Source organism: Lissotriton helveticus, chromosome 7, assembly GCF_964261635.1.
Source record: "Lissotriton helveticus chromosome 7, aLisHel1.1, whole genome shotgun sequence".
NCBI lineage: Eukaryota > Metazoa > Chordata > Amphibia > Caudata > Salamandridae > Lissotriton > Lissotriton helveticus.
The window spans coordinates 69867364-69888490 of record NC_136068.1 but is presented as its reverse complement, the minus strand read 5'-3'; the positions used below and the strand labels follow the sequence as shown (position 1 = coordinate 69888490).

Here is a 21127-nt window from a genome sequence, read left to right as displayed (position 1 = left end):
CTATTGATTATCTTTTGCTTAAACATGGACATGATTGTTCTGACTTTGAGGGTCTTTGTTGTTTTAACCTGTCTGACCATACGAAATCCATTCAGGTCCATATTGACAAACTTCATGACTTGACGGAAGAGGTTAGAAAACACATTGACCAGGGCTGGTTTGACTGGCTCTTTAATTGGTTACCTGATTTACATATGTTGCGTCAAATATTAGGGGGTATTTTGATTACTATTAGCATTTTGATAGCTATCTGTTGCTTTATTCAGTGTATTCCTTCTCTACTTCAATACTGCAAACCTGGTACTAGACATAGATCAGTTAGTTTTGTTTCATATTATTCGTCTACTGATGTTAGTTCTGTTTGATGAATGTATAATAGACTGAAGTCAAGGGTGAAATGTTCTGCTCGATTTTCCCGGCCCTCTTTTGAGGAAAGGTGATTGAAGGTGACTTCAGTCTCTTATCATTCTAGTGTAAGGGCTAGAGTAGTGAATAGAGCCTATTTACAAGGCACTTTGCTATAATTCTGTATTCTCCTCCTTAGATTAGGGCTCATACACATAGGCTAGGGGATAGATTCATTAGTATTAGGGATAATCCGTCCTTTAGTGAGGGTATTATTATACTTTCCATGGAGTTATGCTGAATTCGGGCCTGGTGGGCCTCAAACGGGAGAGACTCCATCTTTCCTTCTGCTCCGGCAGCTTGGGATGCTTCTAGGTCAAGTGTAATGTTTTAGTTATGAGGTGTTGTTCGCTTGGAGAGAACCGGTTCAGGCCGGCCCTTGTCGAAGGATTGTATTTTTCTTCATACCGAAGACACAACATCAGGCCGGCCGGCTGGGAACGTGTCCTTGGTACGGGGAGGTACAAGAATTTGGTGGGCGGCAGGGTACTGGCCGGAATTTTCCATGAGGAGACACGCTTCTATATTAGTGAAAACCCGAGACAGTTAGTGAGTTAGTCCGTAGGCGGCATCTAGCCGTTAGCAACAAAGCTATTACTTATTTCAGGGAAGACAAGCGCCATTCCAAAGGCGGAGAAGAATTGAGAAACAGATACTCTCTTAGTAGAACAGCCAGGGAAGAGAGAGTAGCCGATGAGAGGAAGGTTCCAGTGACTTGGAGAAAGGTGAAGGGAACAGCGCATAGCGGTGCAGACGTGTACCCGTGATTGCGGAGGTGTGACTTCAAGACGAGCCAAGCCACAGACGAGAAGGGAACCTAGATGACTTCTGAGCGCAGACTTCATATTAATAAGGTGATGTCGACCCTTTCTTACTAGAGTGCACAGCCTAATCTTTCACTTTTCTTTGCAGGTTATGTGTTGTAGTGTGGTGTTATATGATTGTTTATTGTAATGAGAAATAAAGTACCCCAGTTCTTTGTGAACCGACATGTGCTTCGTATTCTTGTATGAGAGGGTAACCTATTCTTCTAGTCAGATGCAACTATGTGAACAGATGCTAACCCTGATCAGGTAAGTGGTAACTGAATAAGGGAGAGAGGAGCCCCTTGAATTAGAGAATGAGTTGTACATTATCCAAATTGGCAACCGTTGTGTGATCGGTAATACTATAGTTCTATACCCCTGATGAATAGTGAGATTGATCCCTTTATGTAATGGTAATCATAGGATAAGCTGCTGCCGTCTGGGTAGGTTGTCTGGGTTCGTATGGGACCGCGAGATCGCCGATATTGCTGCCGCCATCTGGGTAGGTTGTCTGGGTTCGTATGGGACCGCGAGATCGCCGCTGATGCTGCCGTCTGGGTAGGTTGTCTGGGTTCGTCTGGGACCGCGAGATCGCCGATATTGCTGCCGCTATCTGGGTAGGTTGTCTGGGTTCGTATGGGACTGCGAGATCGCCGCTGATGCTGCCGTCTGGGTAGGTTGTCTGGGTTCGTCTGGGACCGCGAGATCGCCGTTGCTGCTGCCGTCTGGGTAGGTTGTCTGGGTTCGTATGGGACCGCGAGGCCGCCGATTGCTGATATTATAAGAGGTCTGGGTATGTATCTTAGGAATTCCCTGTCCTTAGGTGGTAGATATATGTTGTTACCTATTGTAAATAGGCCCTAGGAGGGGGGAGGTGGTAACGTTCTGGCTGAGTTGGTGATGCTTTGATGAGCTGGTCCTATCTAATCAGAAAAACCAGGCAGAACAGCATTGTTGTGCACAGGTGTGGAGAGACCCACAGAATGTGCCATGGCTCAGGTTTCTTTAAAGTGTTTCAGGTTCAAATCCACCTGGATGTTCCCAGAGAAGCTGGTAGCCCTTATCTATGCGTGGAGCTGTAGCACCACTGTAGTTCCCATCGCTATGCCTAGACAGTCTGTGGTGTCCAAGCCCAAGTGGAAGACAAATTTGGCTACACCCTGACCAGCTTGAATGTTCTGGGCTAATGGAAGCCATACATCTTCTGTTACCGCAAGTAAGATCTCACCCATACTGCCCAAAGTGGGCACATATAATGCCCTAGAAGGCAGCTCGAACTGACTGACTTCAGGGCAAGACTGACTGAGTAGAGCATACTCTTGCTAATGTGTCACCTTATGTTGATATCCCTATCAGGGAGAATAGAAGAGAAGTACCGAAGCACACTTCGAAGTCCAGTATAAACAATTAGTATACACAAATAACGTATTCTAAAGTGAAGATGAGTAAAGGTTGTTTTTATTCTTCAATTTTCTCCACAGTCCTTGTATGTGTAACACAACATCAAAGAAACGGCAACTTATGAGGAAGTACTTAGAAATCATTAGGGTTTACCTTGCTGGGAAAACCTGTACCACAAACCTCTCAGTTGCTGGGTAAAAAAATCTAGGCCACCTGGAGCAGGTCTATAGTGACGGGTGACTTGTCAGTTGACTGGACGGTCAGATAAGGGCTTAGCAAAGTGCCCAACAGTGTGCCAGTCAGACCTCATTAAAAGGTAAAAGAGGTTCTAATGGTGCCTGGTCAGGCTGTGGGACTTCTAAGAGGATGTGTGTTTTAACATTCATAGTGGGGAGATGAATGTTAAGGACCTTAGCAGCCCATCTAATTCCTGTAACAAAATAATGTGCTGCCGACCCAGGGTTGGGAGACCAAAATGGCCTCCTGTAACTGTAATTACTAGTCATCTGCATACCTGCACCATGAGGGGCAAGTTCTTCCACTTCCATTGGCATCCACATAGGACTGCTTCCGATGAGAGCCAAAAAGCTAGTATAATGTTAGTGCGTGATCGGGTTTTAGTGTTATTGTACCCTATTCCAATGGGTTCAGTGTAGGTTGTGGTAGGTCAAGGTCTGCACACGGCCTCAGTCTAGGTCAAATCTAAACCAGCTTGGAGTTGAACAGAACAATGGATTGGAGACTCTCCTCTAGCATCAGTGCCAGCATCCATGATAGAGGGGTTGGCGCAGGTTTCCGCACCATGCCAGATGTCGGTACAGAACCTGCAGTGTGATTAATGGGTCCAGATGGAGGTGTGGGTGAACTTGCCTGCCGTAAATCTACTGAAGGGTCCTCCAGATCCTTGGGGACTATAGGCGTGTCAGAGGGAACTGCGAAAGTGCCAAAGTTGTGCTGTATAGCCTCACAAAAGGCTTCAACTTGCTGCAAGGTTGCTGATGGGCCCAGAAACTTAGAGTGCATCGGTACCAGAGATGGATTTGGCTTCTTGGTGGAACAGGAGCGAGAATGAGAGATATGGTGATGCTCTCGTGCCTTATCCGAAGAGAGGTGGGAAAGGGTTGAGTCCAGCTTTGACTTGTGTTTTTTTTCTTGGACTTACCCAAAAACCCCAACTGCATGGAAGGTCAGCCTCTTGAACAAAATCAGGTCTGCGCCTCAACTTCGACTTGGAGCGGGACCTGCGTGGAGCTTTCCAATGCTTTGCCTCACAATCTTACATTGCTTTGGGGTTCCTCTGGACTCAATTGCTGTAGACCTTAGAGTAATGCGACAAGACCAAAGGCCCACCATGTGGGGATCTTTCACAGACATTTGCCTGCAACAGCCCTAGGATTCAACCCTGTAGTCCTAGGGGGTGACACCTTCACACACTGCAAACATTTTTTGAAGGAAAAAATCTTCAAGAGTGAAGAAAAACAAGGAGTGGAGCTCTGGGTCCACGTCTAAAGGTTTGGAATTAAAAGGAACTGATGCTAGCACATGGGTTGTGTTTTTGTGCGGCTCCGTTCATCACTTCCAGAGAGGAATGGCATCGACAGGTAGCCGCAAAGCACCACCTACTGCGTGCAGAAGCACTGCTCTTGAGTTTCTGGATCCAGTCTGGCACCTGGGAAGTTCATAAGGTGGGGAATTTGCGTTTAGAAGCATCCATCAGAAAAGGGGTAATAAAAGGTGAAGGAGGCTTAAAAGTAGACAGAAATAAAAGTGGTAGAACTGCAAGTCGACTCAGAGCATTTCTTGGCAATAGAAAATCACACAGCCTGTTCCAAACAACCCCTTTTATCAAGGTGCAGGAAGGGCCGAAACAGTGTTGGCGGAACAGAGGGCCTGCACTGAGGAAAACAGTTCAACGAGGGCTGAGTGGAGCTGTCGGCAAAACCGCAGACAATACTGTAAAGAGATAAACCAAAAACAACCCTCCTTGAAGTCTGCTCTTCAGCCAAAGATATCCCTGTTGCTGTGTTTACAGACTAGCTTGTTAGGGGGTGGGGGGTGAAACTTCACACAATGGAGAGAGCTAGGAAATACATTAATTCTCATGGAGAGCTGAACGAGAAAGAGAAAATAGTTCCCTTAAGTGAGCAGTGGAAGGATACATGCCAGCAAATCAAAAAGATCGCAAAGATGCTTTGTTCCAGCGGAGGGGCAAACACAAGAAGTGGAAGGCATGCCATCAAATAAGAAGCAAACATGTGAGAGTGACAATTAATCCAACTAATGGTAAACAGTGGGTGAGTTGTAATCCATTGAAGGGTCACAATAGGACTTTTGGGATCAGACAGATTACACTGTCTGGTAAGCGAGGTATAAAAATGTAACTGAGGACATCAAAAATGCTTAATGAAGAAAGCACAGTGTATACAGGAGTTGCCAACTTCCCTTTCCGTAATAAATTTGCAGAAAGAACATTTAAGATGAATTCTCTCTTGTTTCTGATTAAGGAATTTGTAAACTTTTTTTTTCTCCTACAGAAGGGAGTGAACTATGAAGTAATTAAGTACAACCCCCTGTGTCACAGTGGCAGCTCATTGGAGATGATGCAAGACAAAAATGAAACAATATTTGATTTTAGCCAAGACGTGAATGGTTCAGGCGATTGAGATTTTCTCTCTCCCACCTCAATGCAGTTGTACAAATGAGAGGGGTGTTATCTTCGTTGCAAAGCGACTGCAGGTAGCAACTCATCTTACAAACATGTTACGCTTATACTGACTGATTTCGGGCCACTGCAATAGGAGCTGGGAAAACGTGGAAGCGCACCTGCAAGGGTGTTGTAGGACGCTTCAGAGAGGAGAGGCTGGTTTGGATCATTAAAAGACAAACCAAATGGACTATAGGGACAGTCAGAATTGTTGCATCACTGTAGGGGACTGAAGGTATTGCAGGCATGTCGAACCGCATTGCAGGCATTCTTTACTGCAACTTGCTCTCTGCAGGTTAGTCCAGACATCTGACACATGACATGTAGATGTCTCTCAAAGATTTTGTCATCTGCACCTCAAAGTTTGTGATATCAGACTTTCAGGGAAACCTCTGTATTTTGTGATGTCAAGGAGCCATTTTGCATCCTAATAGAGCTAGGGGGTAATTAATTTGACTTATGTTCGGGCTGACTATTATTTCCTAGATATAGAATAACTAAAATTATTAAGCGAGTTCTAAAGTGACTTGGTGACCTGTTTTGCTACTACATGCCCCAAGAAAGTGAAAATGGTCTACTCCCCGAGAGCATCCACCCACCTGGCTTGGTACACACCTGGGAATGTAGCTTTTGCACCTCCTCGCACCTCTGTTGATGGCTTTCCTCTGCTTCAGACTGCAGCTTCATCAGCTCTCGCTGCTGGGCAGCCTTGGACTCTTCAGATAGGAGTATGGCGTCCTGCTGTTTGGCCAGTGCCTGCTGTAGACTTAGCAAAGAGAAGCAATTTGTGGGTTACTGAGTTGACTCAGGAGAAACAAAACAGTTGTGACCCTATGATTGAGACAAAATCGGAACCTGAAAGGGTGGCAGGAGAACAGGGAAGAAAGCAGAGTTGAAAGGAGAGGAGAGAACCATGAGAGAGGATGCAGTTAAAAGAAAAAGAGAGAGACCGTAAGAGAAGGGAAAGAGTACGTGGATGAAGATTAGAATGTGAAACATATATTATTCTCTTATCCTGTGCAACTTTTATTAACTTATTTATGATTGCCCACGGTAATACAAGGGTTCTTTTGCTCATTCAGCTCATGCAATGCACCCAAATGTTTGAACTACACAGGTGTCCCTTTCAGTATTCTGCAGTTTCTTTGTGTCAAATGCCGCTCCCTCTTGCCATGCATCCTTCAAACACATTTTATATTTCCATCTCTCCCCCCACTACTTTCTTCCTCTCCCAGCAAACACACAGGACCATTGCCTCTTACTAACCAGGTCAGGCCCAACCTTCTTTCTCCTTTATTTACACCTTTCATTCTCTAGCACGGGGCCTTCATTTCTTTTCTTCTCACCAACATGAGAACAATGGAACAATTCTCAGTCCTAGCTTCTTTGTTTGATCTCCCCATCTCTCCTTTTTTCCAATTCCGATCCATTTCTTTCCACTCTTTCCCTGCTCCCACTACAATCTGCTCTTTCTTCTCCATGAACTCCCTTTTGTAATTACACAGAACTTTGAAAATGAATGCTTAGGTGGAAGGCTGCCATTGCAATCTGCACTTTCTGCTCCACGAACCCCTTTTGCAATTACAGGCAGCTTTGAAAATGAACTGTCAGATTGAATGTAAGGTTTCGCAAGATCTACCCTTCCTCCCTAACTGCAGCCACTCCTTTTTCTCATAAAACAGTATTATCCCTCTCTACAGAGCAGCAAATTATATATTTTTGTTTTCCCTCCAATACTTAAGGTCCAACCTTGGTCCTTTGCTCCCTTCTCCTCACAATCATAAGATTATCTGCACCCTTTTGTTATCTTTGAAAAAGCAAAGGGACTCTTCCTCTATACCCACCTCTCCCGCTCCTCCTCCAGGGCTCTAACTGTTGCCTGCAGCCGCCTCTTTGCCTCCTCCCATGCTGCCTTGACTGTTTCCAACTCCCGCCTGGCCTGTGCAACCTCTGCTGCTTTCCAACCACCAGCTTCTCGCTCTTCATCAAGATACTTTTGAGTATCCTGCAGCTCCTGGACCATCATCTGTAGTGAATCCTCTGTAGCAATCAGCCGAGGAGTCAGATCAAGCACCTATTGGGTGGCAAAACAAATGTCAGTGTGCAGTTGACCATAAATATTTAAAAAAACCCTCCTGGTATATGCGTGTTTCCTGACATTTGCCAATTTATCTTCAAGAGAAAAATAAACATAGGACTTTGAATTTGCAACAGATCAAGTAGCAAACTGGAAAACAATTTGTAAAATATGTATGATGTTGTAGATTTTAAAGAATGTATGTTTGCTGTATGCCACATATGTGTGCAAAGCAGGAAGAAAGTGACTATCCGCACCCGAAAGTGAAGTGGACGGAGCAGGACTGAGTTATTCTGACATTTTCACCCAGAGAAGGACAGATATTAATGAACCATTCCCTCATCTCTGGACCCACTCACCTGAGCCCGCAGGGCGTCACGGTCCTGGAGTAGCATGTTCACCTCCTCCTTCAGGGCTTTAACTTGGTCCATGTTCCGCTGTTTCATCTCTTCATTTCTGTGCTCAGCACTGTGAAGCTGAGCTCTGACCTGTTCAATGGTGGCCTAGAAAGAGAGATTAAGAGAAACTGACTATGAGGGGCATCAATCTGAAATATGGGTATTTCCAAACGATAGCACTTCTTTTCTTATCCTTTGCCTACTAAATCTATTTTGCCCACTTCCAATATCTTTCAAGCACGATACAGCAGATTTCTTACAAATTCTTCATGCTTACCCTCCTACACCACATTACCCCTCTCCATTATTTGTCAAAGGAAAAAAAGTAATGCACCAGAAAATGCAAGTTGCCAAGTGTTGAAATACTTTATAGATTCACTTGCTGTTAATTATTTCTCACAGCAAACAAATGATGGACGAAATGCTGACAATGCAAACATTCTCCCCCAGTCAAAAGATCTGGGTTAAATCCATCGTTCTTTTGCCCACTACGCGCCACCCCAGTTTGGAACCAGCCATATGCAAATCAGTCTTGACCCTGTGCCCCATGGGAACAGTCCAGACCGAACTGCCAGGCCTGGTCCTCCCTGGACCAGACACAAGCATCCTGGGACCGGTTTTAGGGTATGTCACCCTTCTTCAGCCAGGCTAGCTTGAATCCAGTGGCACAGTGAGCAAGGGACCCATGTCTGGGCATACCCATCCCACTTAGGGCGAAAAGTGTTACAGCAAACCGTCCATCAATTGTGTGTCTTTTGCTTTCGTGTCCTAAGTGCGCCAGGTATGACCAGACGTGGGTCCTGGGCTCACTGTGCCACTGGAATCAAGCTATCCTGGCTGAAGAGGGGTGAAACTCTGAAACCGGTCCTAGGATGCTTGTTTCCGGTCCTTAGTCAAAAATTGAAGAAAGGATTATGTTGTGCGTTAAATAATGGATTTGCATTTCCCACAACTACGCATAACTACCACATTTTCCTGAAATTTCGCAAAAAAGCGAATTATGTGACTTTCGTACACCCTGAATAACAACAGCTAATAGCTTTCACATTGTGGGTTCTGCTATTCTCTTTCTTACTTCCCCACTCCCCCACCATACCTGATCCTCTTCCTGACGTCTTTGGCTTTCCTGTTGTAGCATTTCCAAGTTTTCCTTTGTTCCCTTCAGTTCCTTCTGAAGTTGTTGCAATCTCTCCATGATAGACGCTTTTTCAGCCTCTTTTGCAAGAAGAGCCTGACCAATGGAGGTGGGATGCAAGGAGTGTATACCACAGGATTGAGGGAGAAACAGAGAAGAAATGTAATAAACAAAGATGTCTTCCCAAAAAAAGATTAGAAAATGTCAAACATTCCATATATAATGGACTTTATGAAACTTTGCTACAAATCACGGCATGCTTCCTGTTGTCACGAAAAATCCCCCCTCAAACTTACTTGCTTCCACATTCCTCCATGGCATCACCCAGCTTTCCATACAGCTCCAGTTTTCTGGTGACCTCCATATCTTATGAACACTATCCCTCCCTCATTCCAATTCCATACGTCCCCCTGCTTTGGGTGTCCAATACCACGAGATGTGTTTTAATACAATGGTAAGGATGATGACACAATGGATACATAGGCTTGTCAGTGCAATGCAACAGTACCTGCTGCTTCTCTTGCTCTGCTCTGGAGAGATTACATTCATTCTCTATCAGCAGAGCACTGTTGGCATCTCTCATCTTTTCTAGAGCCTCCTCAAATCCTCTTGAGAGTTCGCTCTCGCGCTCTGCCAAGTAGGCATTGGCGGCTGCACGTTCTGCACCACGCTGTTCCTGCAGAATGTCCTATGAGATGAAATTGGAACAGCAGAAATAAAGGTGACCTCCCAGAAAGAAGGCATATTCGTAAGAGCAACAGTTGATTAGTATAGGCAGACCAGAGTGTTGTAAAACCCTTTACAATAATACCTATAGACCACGCACAGATCAGGGCTTGGTCTTCTGTCCGGAAAACATCAGGCCTCATTACGATGAGGCTCGAAAAGCCTCCAAATGCAGTTCGGTGCTTTCCGACCTTCATCGCGGTTTCAAAACATACCACCTCATTACAATGGAGGCTGTCGGTTTTGAAACCAGCTGTATATATTGGCTGGCTTCCGACTCAAGGAGCCCATCTGCCAGTCAGAACAGGCACGTTGTGATCCCTATGGATGGCGTTTTACTTCATCTGAATTACGTTGCCGGTTTCTGGCAGGGTTTCTGTAAGAAATGGGGTTACCCAAATCTCAAAGGGGGTAGCACGGACCAAGCGGGCAGGCCAAACTTCGGAGGACATGTGAAGCACTCACGCAGTACCCACAGGCAACACACCAGGCACACCACAAAAGAGGCCGGACACCAGTTTGAGTTGGAAAATTAAGAAGTTTAGTATCTCCAACCTGCAAAGCAAAAATGCATAACAGTGGTATCATAACACGGCGCCAACTGGCACCAGAGCCAAGTGTATCAAGGGGGGGATTATTTACATGGGAAGTAAGGGCTGAGTCTGTAAGTCCATATCTGAAAATAAAGAAGATGATTAAATTAACATTCAGCCTGGGGCCAATTTGGCGGGGCCCTCTCAGGCTCTCATCCTTAGTGGTAGGCTGAAATTGTAAGATCCAACATTAGCATACATACATAACCTGCATTATAACTCCAACACGACCCCTGTAAGGGAAAACATCAGGGCATCTTAGTAAATCCCAACATTCAGGAACACCTGCAATAAATCAGCAATGGGATATCAAACATCAGGCGGGAAACATTAATAGGCATTGGCATCAGTAACACTAACAACAGGGGGTACCCTTAAACATTTCCTTCACCAGATCACTGTGCAGGAATAAACATTTTACTAGGGCCACCTTAAATACCTCTTCAGGCGACTAACACTTCCCTAGAGGGGGCAGTCAGCCTCATCAGCATAACGCCTGGGGATGCCCACCACTAACAGGGGCATTAACACTAGGCCATAAGCACACTGGGCGCGAAACCACTGAACATCAACCCAGCATTAGCATAAATCCTGGCCCTAACTCTTGGGGCTTTAATAATTCCTTGGGGGACCCAGGGGCACAGCATTGACCTCCAGCCTACACCAGTTGGCACTTTTCAGGCTGTTGTCCAGTTCAGGGTAAGTTAACCATCCAAGGTCTCTATTATCCCAAGTCATGGGGGGGGGCAGACACCGACCCTGTGCCCCGTTGCCCTCTCCACCCCTTCACACAGTCTGAAAAGGGCCCCACTCACCGGGCTACTCCGGGGCTCCTCTTTCGCCTCCTGGCACTCCTTTTCCTCAAGGCTGGCGCAGGGAACACACGGGGCACTCTCTCCCTCTCCAGGAGCCGGATCTTCCCTGCGGAGGGGCCAGGCACCGACAATGTGCCTCGAGGCCCCCGGCTGCGGCTCTCAGGGACTCTTTGATTGGCCGCAGGGCTCCTTTCCGTGGAGGGGGCAGGCACCGGCAATGTGCCTCGAGGCCCCCCCTTCCCGCGGCGTCACGCGGGCCCCTCCTCCTCACGGGGGCCGAGGGTGATCAATGCGGCCTCCGGGCGGCACAATCGGGGCTCCCTCGTCCTCACGGGAGCCCCGCAGGCACTATGCTCTGCTGGCCGGCTTCGCTGGGGGAGGCGGGGCTGGCACCGACAGTGTGCCCCGGCCCCGCCTTTCTCACCGGCCCCTCACTCCGGGGCACAGACCGGCGGGGTGGCCTCCCGCTCCGGTCGTTAGTAATCGGGGCTCCCCCTCAGTCACGGGGGCCCCGCACCGACCCTTCACCTGGGTCCCCCTCCTTCACGGGACCCAGGGCTTCGCGTCGGCTCCTCCCTCCAGCGCGGGGGCACTCACCGGCGGGGTGGGCACCCGCTCCGGTCGCTCTTGCTTCGGGGCTCCCCCTCGACCACGGGGGCCCCGCACCGGCGCTTCACCCGGGTCCCCCTCCTACCTCACGGGGACCCGGGGCTTCGATTCGGCTTCTCCCGGCCTTCCCGACCGACAGCCAATCCCTGCGCGACCTCAGGGGTCACGGCCACGCAGGCCAATCCGTGCGCGGCGGGGGCGGGCCGATGACGCGGCCTGCCCCCCGTCACGTGATGGGGGACCTGACGGCCTCAGGTCCTAGCGCGGCCCTCTCTTCACTTCGGCGGCCCTCTCCTGGCACCGGGGGCCGCGGCGACGGTATCCACAACGGTGGGGGGTCCCCACGACAGCGCCGGGCCGCGGGGTGATTTTTGCCTATTTACAACCGGCGCAAGACGGCGCCAACACTCCTCGGCGGCAGTAAGGGGTAGGCTCCCTTTTTAATTAATTAATTATAAGGCGGACAGCGCGCCAAAACGAGGGTAGGCTCCTCCAGCACGATTCTCCTCAGCAGAATGGCGCTATTCACAGCGCACTGCTCCTCCCTCTGCCCACAACCTCAGCTCCTTTCTCAGGCCACGCAGAGGGGGCAGGAAATTAACTCTTCCTCAGCGCTTCGCAAGTATAGCGCTTGGCAGGCAGGCTTTACAGCACTAGGGGGCCACAACAGTCCCAGGGCCCAGCGCTTTCACAGGGCCTCACAGCACCTCAGTCAGCAACAGTTCTTTTGGGGGCACAATCTTCCCCATGGTGCTTCAAAGGGGCCACAGCTTCTCAAGGGGGGTAGACAGTCCCACTCCTCACCTCCTGGGCGCTTCTTCCTCGCAGCGCTGGCGTAATTCCCGGTCCCCACAGTGTCAGGGACCTGGGTAGGGGCCCTCCCTTGTCAGGGGCCCAGGGGACAGTAGAGTAGGGGGTTTTAGGGGTGCAGGGCCCAGCTCACAGGCCCATGTGGCAGTAGCTCCTCGCAGCAGGTCCCCTCTCTTTCTTGTCCCAGCGCTGACTGACTCTCTGGTGGCACATCCCCCTTACTTATACCCTCTTCCCAGGCAGTGCCAGAACCTTCTGGAATGTTGGCAAAGCTGGCCTAAACTGACTCAAGGGGAGGGGTTGAGCACCCTGGGTGCCAGGCTTTCCCTCTCAAAAGCTAGGGGTAGCTGGGTAATAATAACTAGACCGCTGACCTATGGCAGTCCAGTGGCAAAACCCATGGCCATGGCATCCATTTTAAACATAGGACATTTCAGTCAGGTGCATTTTACAATGGGGAGAATTTACAAGTGCTCACACCATTATATAGCATTACAATTTAACAAGGTGTCTCACACCACTCATGGCCTATACAGGTTTAATCCCATGGGGGAGACATTCCAAATTAGGGGGGCAAAAAGCGAAAAATTTCGGGGGAGAAGGCCAAGTCCAACAGTTTCAATGCTGGGCTTTCCGACATGGATACCCTGTTGGAAAGAGACTTTGGGAGCCTCTAGCAGGGTCCCCTTCAGCCAGCAGCCTCTGGTTGGGTGCATGCCCCGCAGTGAAGAGATGAACACAAAACTCCCTTTTCTGTATGGGAGCTTGTGCTGCGGCCAGTTTCTGACTGCAGCACTGGCTCCCACACAGAAAAGGGAGCTTGCAACTTCACATAAAAATTCCGCGGTCTGGACTGTCGACTGGAGGTCGGTCAAACCCGTACCAGCAACGGTGTCGGGTGCAGGACGGCATGGAAAGGAATGAGTGGATGGCAAATTGACTGCGATCCTTTGTTTTAAGAGAGCGGTTTCTCATGCATTAGCTACACACTGATCCCTGTGCTTTATTCTGAGAAGAGGTGAAAAAGACAGGAATGACATCATTTTATAGAGCAACCTGATGGCAGCCTGACTGTAGTCAGTCTTAATGATACTAGCAAAGGGGGAGAGGTGGGCTGAATGCTTGTACCATCTTGAAACCCTGCCAGTCCATGGTCAGCTGGTGGATGTTCAATCCCAATTAGATTCTCGCTTGAGCATTTTAGAGTGTCCTCTTTAGGACTACAGATTGAATGATTTTTTACAACTTTTTACGGCCATTGAGAACCATGGGTTAGGAAAAATGTGCTGGAAATGCTGGTAGATTGGAAAAAAAATGTGAATCCACACGTGTTCACATGAGTACTTGTATGGGTAGGGATTTACTTATTTGTGAATTGTCATCAGAGTATTTTGCATCTGTTGCAAAGTTCTCACAGTGCAACTTATACATTTCAGCTGAAATAGAAAGAGCAGGATTCAGGATAATCCACCATTTCAGAAATATGGTCCCAGCAGAATTCATGAGAGGTTGAAGTGGCTAGGGCTTTCTCAGCCTTTACCAATATCACAGTGTAACCAATACTGCAAGAAGTAACAGACAGGAGAAAGCCAAACTTAGCTGCCTTTCTCCACTAAAAGCTGCAATAGTGATGGAGGACAGCTTATTTCCTTTTCTCCCACTCCATTTTGTGACAGAAACAGAACCTGCCACACTCCATTGGCCCTACTATACCACAACCTTATCCACTCCCTTTTACTTTTCTCTATATTTTGGTGGGCAGCCCCCCCCCCCAAACACTCACACGTACAGTTCTCCACTGTACAGAGTAACAGAGAAAGAAGGTCACACTCCATTGACTCCGTCCGATTTGTACTATGCAATATAGAAAAGAGTCCCACACAGTTAATTGTCAACCCTGTAGCCTTTAACAGCGACAGAAAAAGATCATACTCCGACTCTCACTCCTCTGCATATATAATAAGAGACAGAAGACTCATGATCGGTTGTGTCTATTCTTCCCCCAACATTTGTACCTTCTCTTTCTGCAGTCTTTCTATATCCTCCTCATGGCTTTTCTGGAGTTCGATCCGTTCTTGCTGGTGTTGCTGCTGGAGGCGGGAGAGGTCCAGTTCTAGAGCTGCCCGCTGCTGATCCGCTTTTAGTTTCTGTGCCTCTAGTTCACTCTGCAAACAGCTGACCTCTCCTGCATAGAAGGATTATGTGAAGCAGAAGTAAATTCATATCTATCCAGATCTAAAGATAATGTCAACAAGCAATGGAACCTCCACTTCAGCATCTTGCACCCAGATAGTCTAAATGTCAGATGTACCTTCCCTTTCACCAGATGGCAGCGCTCTACCCGTTTCTCACCTTGTATGACTTCCTTGGTCTGAGCGGCAGTCTGGACAGTAGTTTCTAGCTGACTACGGGCAATCTCTAGGAGAGACACCTGCTCTTGAGCCTGGAAAAGACTGGTTTCAAGGGCCTCCTTTGCTGACCTGAAAGAGGGAAACAGCATTTCCAAGGGGAAGGTAACCAAGGAAGTCAAAGAAGAGAAGAGGAGCAAACAACAAAAGAAAATGAAAGAAAAAGAAATGGAGTAAGAGCCAAGAATGAAACAAGCATTTACAATGCAACGGTTTCGCCTTTGGAAAAGTTAGAGCTATTGGCAATCCAAATGACAATGCCATTTATTTATCCGTTTTCAAAACCAACACATAAATACAAATGTTGTCATTTACAATGCCAATAGCTCAAACTTTTCCAAAGGCGAAACCGTAGCATTGTAAATGCTTGTTTTTACATATGACAGCACTTTGTACTCAGATACACTGCATACTTCTGTGAGCAAAAGTATGTATCTGTTTAGAGAAATTGGTTTTGAGCAGCTGCGAGTTTCAGATTGGACTGCAAATAGTTTATAGAGGGACCAGTGTGTTGACAGTCATCAACCTCTCACCACGGGAAAGAATACTGCCATTACCTGGCGTCTGCTTAACTCTCTTCTCCGGTAAGCACGGAGCTACAAGCTCTGCCAGTGGCTCACATTGAGGTACATTCAAATAAAGTATGGGAACTGTTATCCAGGGTGCAAATGGCGAAGGACTTTAGTGCAGGCAATGCTTGATAATGGGGATGTGGTCTGTGACGTGAAAAAAAGGCCACCATTTTCTGCAGCGGTTTTGTTAGCCTTTCACTTTTAGGTAAAAACAAGACCTACAATGAAAAATACATGCAACTAAACAAAAACATTGGGAATTGCAGTATTACGTCATGGTAACTCAGTCAGTTAATGTGAACAGTTCATATGACTGTATAATCAGCCAATCTAAGAATTAAATCCGGTTTTGCCTAGTGTGGGGAATACATAGTGACATGCATATATATGGTGCTATTAAGTCCCAGTCCGTTAAAAAAAAGTGAAGCGAATGTGCAAGTCATTATTTTAAAATTGTATTATCAAAAGTATAATTGAATGATGACCTTGGGTGGCCTCTAAGTGAAAGAAAGGGACCAGGGGCCTTCTGTGCCATCAAGTCATAGGAGCGGCAAACAGTGAAAGAAAAAAACAAGCCACATGTGCAGTTGGCCAGTTAGCAAAAGTAAAGGCTGCTTGGAAACCAATGTGTATGGCTGAATTGATTTATTCATTTGAAGCTTCAAGGAGCCAAAGATGTAGAGATAATGCAAGGATGCTACCAGCTGAGTTTTGAAATGTGTCCTAATAAAGCAAACTTTGAAAAAATGTGCGCACTAGAGACAATCTGATTGAATTTTACCAAAAATGTATTTTTGAAAGCACTTGTTCTATCTTAAACGCTACATCTTTTTACACAGTGGGGGCCGAGCCAGCAAGGTGTCCAGACTGCTTCATGCTCTCCAAGACACCAAACAGCAGAATATACTGAGAGAGGCAGTCTGTTAATTCACAGGACATGGGCATATCATGCAATGCCCTAGAAAAATGCACCATTTTAACACCAGATTGTTTTCTCGAGGGAGAACTACATAGTATAGCCCGGAGACATTGTTGGCTCGCTTCCTACGTTCGCTCGCAGGCCAAAGTCTTTCACCCTACCACTTTCAAATTGCAGCGGCTGCCACTGCACACAAAACTGCAGGAAGGTGACATGAGAGGACAGGCAGAGAGTTGGGAGAGCCGGTGATAAGTCACAAAGTGATCCAAAGAGACAGGAGAGAGGCCAGAGACCAGAGGGGTAGGCAAGAGGCCTTCAGGGAACCACAGGGATAGATGGCCATACAGGTAGCATGAAGGCCAAATGAAAGGCCTCTAAGGGGTTGGGAATCTGGGGGACAGGTACGAGCCTAGACAGACAGGGATTAGGAGCAGATGATCAGTAGAGCAAGAGAAGAGGCAGGTGAGCGAGTGCTTCAGCAGCAAAGGCAAGAAAGATATCTGCGAGCCGTCACAATTTCGCAGCAATTGAACATCTTGCAGCAGCAACCATTGTTAGAGAATTCAAAATACATGTTACACTAAAAGGGATAATTTATTAAGTTTATGGGAAAGCGTCATTCTAACTTTCACACTAAAAACATTTAAGCATCATGCTTAAGCATTCAAGAACACTGGAAAGGTCATATACGCAATCTGAGAGCCTGGCAGGTTTGTTACAGGATGTTTGTTGCACGAGTTACTTGCTAAAGATTTTCGGAACTCGGCTCGTGCACAGCCTCGCTCCCCCCACCCCCCCGTTTATTTCTTGGATCGCTAACCCTCTATGGGGTGGGTGGGTGTGTGTCTGTAGGGGGGGGTGAGAGGGTATAAAAAACACACTACACACTCTTAATCCCTCACATAAGAAAAGGTTACAATTTAAAGGCTCATCACCGTTCTAGTAATGCCACAGAACGTAACGTAAACCAAAATACAGGTAAATATTGAAAAACGCATCACATTAAAATCGAAAACATAGAGCGGACTTTAAAAAGAAAGGCAGCCTAAAAAATGGCTACCGACCGTAGTAGTGCATATACACAGGGGTCCACTGATGAAAGTAAAAAAATGGCACAGTTCAAGGGCGAAAAAAGGCAAGTTCTAAAATTATAACTCACAAACAGTTTCTACGAACCAAGCAACAGAAAAATTAGACCATTCAACCCAAGTCACCCTCGACACACTTATAACCATCTTAAAAATATATTTGTATAAAATAAAAAAGCCTCTAGTACAACGAACTTAACATCTAACCTGCATTCAGTTTGGCGAGATCCTTTTGAATACTCGTGTCCCACAGAAGTGATGTGGGGATGATGCAACTCAATGGCGCCAGCAGCAAAAACTAGAATTTGATTTTGGTTTCAATATATTCGTAAAAGTATATTTTTAGTGGGAATTCTTGGACTTTACGAATGCCATTTCTAAACTTGCCAGTTTAGTGCATATCTTACCCGCTTAGCACCAGCTCCCCGCGTCCGCACCCACAGAGCGGGATTCAGCCGAAACAATCCCAGTGCACCCAAACCAGCCTTGCAGAGAAGCTGCACGCCTTCCATAGTTTCCTTTCACGCACTGTGGCAGCACTTATCTCTCAACGAGGCCTTATAAAGACCCCGGAAACACAAAAGAGCCCAGTGAGTGGAGCGAAGATGGGGGGAGTGGCCTCCATAAAATCACTGTACCGAAAGTGCTGCGACCTTTCTTACACTCACAGCTTGATGTGTTTTTAAAGGCATTTGCTTTTGTGTTCACATGAACTAATAAAATAAAATTGCAACTCTGGAACAAAGACCGCTAAACGTATTCTCTCTTTAACTGCATGCAGCATGCCCGTCCTCCAGCAGGTGGGGCTGCACCACACTAGTCGCGGGAACATCACCGAAAGCCGGGAAGACCGAGCGCGCAGGCGTATTCAAACAGGAGACAAGAACTTAGCACCCTATTTCCGCAACTATAAAGCTTATTAAAGTTTTCAACTCTCTGCTTTCACCGGGAGTTCCAACTGTGGAAAGCGTGAGCAAAAATGTGGCGGTTGGTTGCTGTGGCAGGAATAGGTAAGTTCAAGCACTGGTAATACCGTCACAGTCTGACTCTGAACGTGGTGTCTCAGCGAGATGGGAAGGCAATGCCTTATTTTTTTTCCCCATTAGTCTGTCTTCTCTGTTTATTCGTCTGCCGTCTTTTTTTCAGTACTGGATGACGAGCGAAGCCTGCGACGTATTGTTTGACATATAACACCTGCGTACGCAAGATCTGCGTACATTCTAACCAAATTAAAAAACAAATAGACAGTGCGCTGAAAGTGCGGTATTTTTTTGTGTAAACGGATTTGTTAATTAACTTGTTGAATAGTATGGTTACTAAAAACCCTTACAATGCGATTGAACTACATATTAAAATTCTTTCCAGTAAAGGCTTATGTTAAATAGTTACAATTCAGGAACGGCCTATCAATGGCAAGTAGTCAAAAGTAACCCAAGGCATTTCGTTGTAGGCAACGTTAGAAAGAAAGTCCGTGGTTTACCGATCGAAGTGATAATTGATTTGTGCATGTTTTGCCAGCTCTAAGTATTGATTCGGAAGTACACGTTTTTTAAGTCCACTTTGTTTGTTTGGTCCAATGTTTACTGTGATGTTAAATTCGGGTGGTCAACAGGAGAAAAACAAGTCAGGTCCCGGGCCGGCAGCCAATCACAGCGCGGCCCGGGAATGACGTCACGGGGGTGTCCCGGGCCGGCAGCCAATCGCAGCGCGGCCCGGGACAAAGGGGCGGGGCTTAAAAAAAGCACCAGAAACGCCCCCAAATCGCGTTTTCGAGAGAAAGCGCGATTGACAGCCTCTGCCTCCCAATGGCTAGCCTCCATTTATGGAGCTAGCCAATTGGAAACAGAGGCTGTCCTAACCTCACTATTAGAAACAACAGATTTCGATCTGGGAGTGGCTTCGCCCCTCGCCAGGTTACGAAACCTAAAAAGGCAATGTGAGAGAAAGGAAACTGTAAAAAGAAGAATATATCATTGGAGACCATGGGAGTCAAAAAGGGGATGAGAAAGAAAAAAGAAAACTAAATAGATAACAGGGGCAAATGGCATTAGAGAAACAAAAAAAGAGGAATAAATGGGGGCAAACAAATAAAAAAGGTGTTAGCGAGAGAAAAGGTAAGGAGCAAGCAGAACAAAGAAAGAATATACACCGGAAACGAGAACAAAGGGGGAAAAAATTAACATTGGAAGCAAGAAAGAGAATTAACAAACGAGTGTGAAAAAGAAAGAAAGAATAAATAGAGGGCGTATGAAGTAAGAATGGAGAAAGAGAAAGACTACATGCAAGCACAAGAAATAAACTAAAGATGTAAAAAAAGAAGAGAATTTGGGCAAAGATAAACCTAGATAGAAGAGGATGAGGCAAGTACCAGAAATGGATAAAAGTGACAGATTTAGGAATAAGGAAAGAGGTGGAAAACAATTGAAAACCGGGGCAGCAAGTTGATGATTAAGAATACAGAAATTGAGGGCAATATGTAGAAAGAAGGCAAAAGAGGGTGGGAGGCGTAGGGGGGTAAGAAAGGGGGAGAAATATGGGGATGGCAAGAAAGAAGGGGCAGCACAGATAAGAATAAGTTCCTACATCCAGGTTTCCTGTGTGTATGATCTACCTGACACGGCTAAATTGCTCCTCCAGGCTTTTGCGCTCCCGATCCACTGAACCAAGTTGCACTTCCAACCGAGCTCGCTCCCTGGCCTCAGCTTCTTGCTGCCACAACAGCTTTTCGAGTGTCTGAAGGCGAGATGATGACTCCTGTTGTGACTCCTCCAGCTGAAGGCTATAGGCATCTTGCTGTCGGCACATCTGTGGAGAGACAGCAAGCAAGAAAAAGTTGACAACAGGGACAAAGGTTTAGTCTCCATGTCTATTCCATCCATAGCTGCCCTTCCCACTCACCTTTCTCAGTTTTTCCTCAGTCTCTTGTAACTCAGCCCGCAGACTGCTAATCTCCACCTCCAACTCTTCTCTGGTCTTGTCTGCATGTTGGAGAGACCGCTCTAGTTGCATATTATCGGCGACGATTGAAGACTTCTCTTTCTCTGAATGGCTCAAATCCTCCCAGAGAGAGGCTTGTGTGCTGTCAGATTCTTGTAGCTGGACAAGGAGGGAATTATGTGCAAGCTCCATCTGAAGGAGAATAAATGCAGAAGTCAGAGTAAATGCATGCGCACAAATCACAAAGGTGAATTAGAAGTATCAAGAGGGAAGACAGGAATAGATGGAAAAAACATACAAAGTTAATTTAGGTAAACGGAAATGACTTCCAGAGAAAGAAATAACATGACCGGTACAGGATACAAAATAGTGTAATACTTACATAGAGGAAATAAAAGGGAAAGATGCGATCTGCTACTATTTCAAAGGGGACTTCCCAACTTGAGGCACCCTCTAGTAATTGCAAGCCATCTCACAAAAACTAAATTGTGTTGATTTGAAAACTTTCCCAATAATATTAATCGGAAGTACCACAAGCCTACACAACAGCAGTTACTTTCTTCTACTAGGGAGACAAGAGAATAAGAAAACATACTTTTAAAGACAGAAAAAAAAGAAAAAGACAGCACATGAGTTTGAGATACACAGACAGACAGACAGACAGACACAGGGTGCATGCAAGTACTGTGGCAATGTGCTTGGGCTCCTCTGAGAATTCATCTTC

At 46.5% G+C, this 21127-nt stretch overlaps 1 protein-coding gene across 1 annotated transcript in view; it reads right to left on the bottom strand.

Annotated features, from left to right (window-relative positions):
* The window catches only part of LOC144768081 (uncharacterized), a 224814-nt gene that overhangs the window by 125653 nt on the left and 78034 nt on the right, over positions 1–21127 (bottom strand). The window contains exons 16-24 of the mRNA XM_078651467.1: positions 20365–20595; positions 20078–20271; positions 14832–14959; positions 14495–14664; positions 9435–9614; positions 8888–9022; positions 7753–7896; positions 7161–7390; positions 5932–6082 (exon numbers count right to left, since the gene is read on the bottom strand). Of these exons, the coding sequence (XP_078507593.1) occupies positions 5932–6082; positions 7161–7390; positions 7753–7896; positions 8888–9022; positions 9435–9614; positions 14495–14664; positions 14832–14959; positions 20078–20271; positions 20365–20595 (1563 nt within the window). The remainder of the gene's footprint in view (positions 1–5931; positions 6083–7160; positions 7391–7752; positions 7897–8887; positions 9023–9434; positions 9615–14494; positions 14665–14831; positions 14960–20077; positions 20272–20364; positions 20596–21127) is intronic.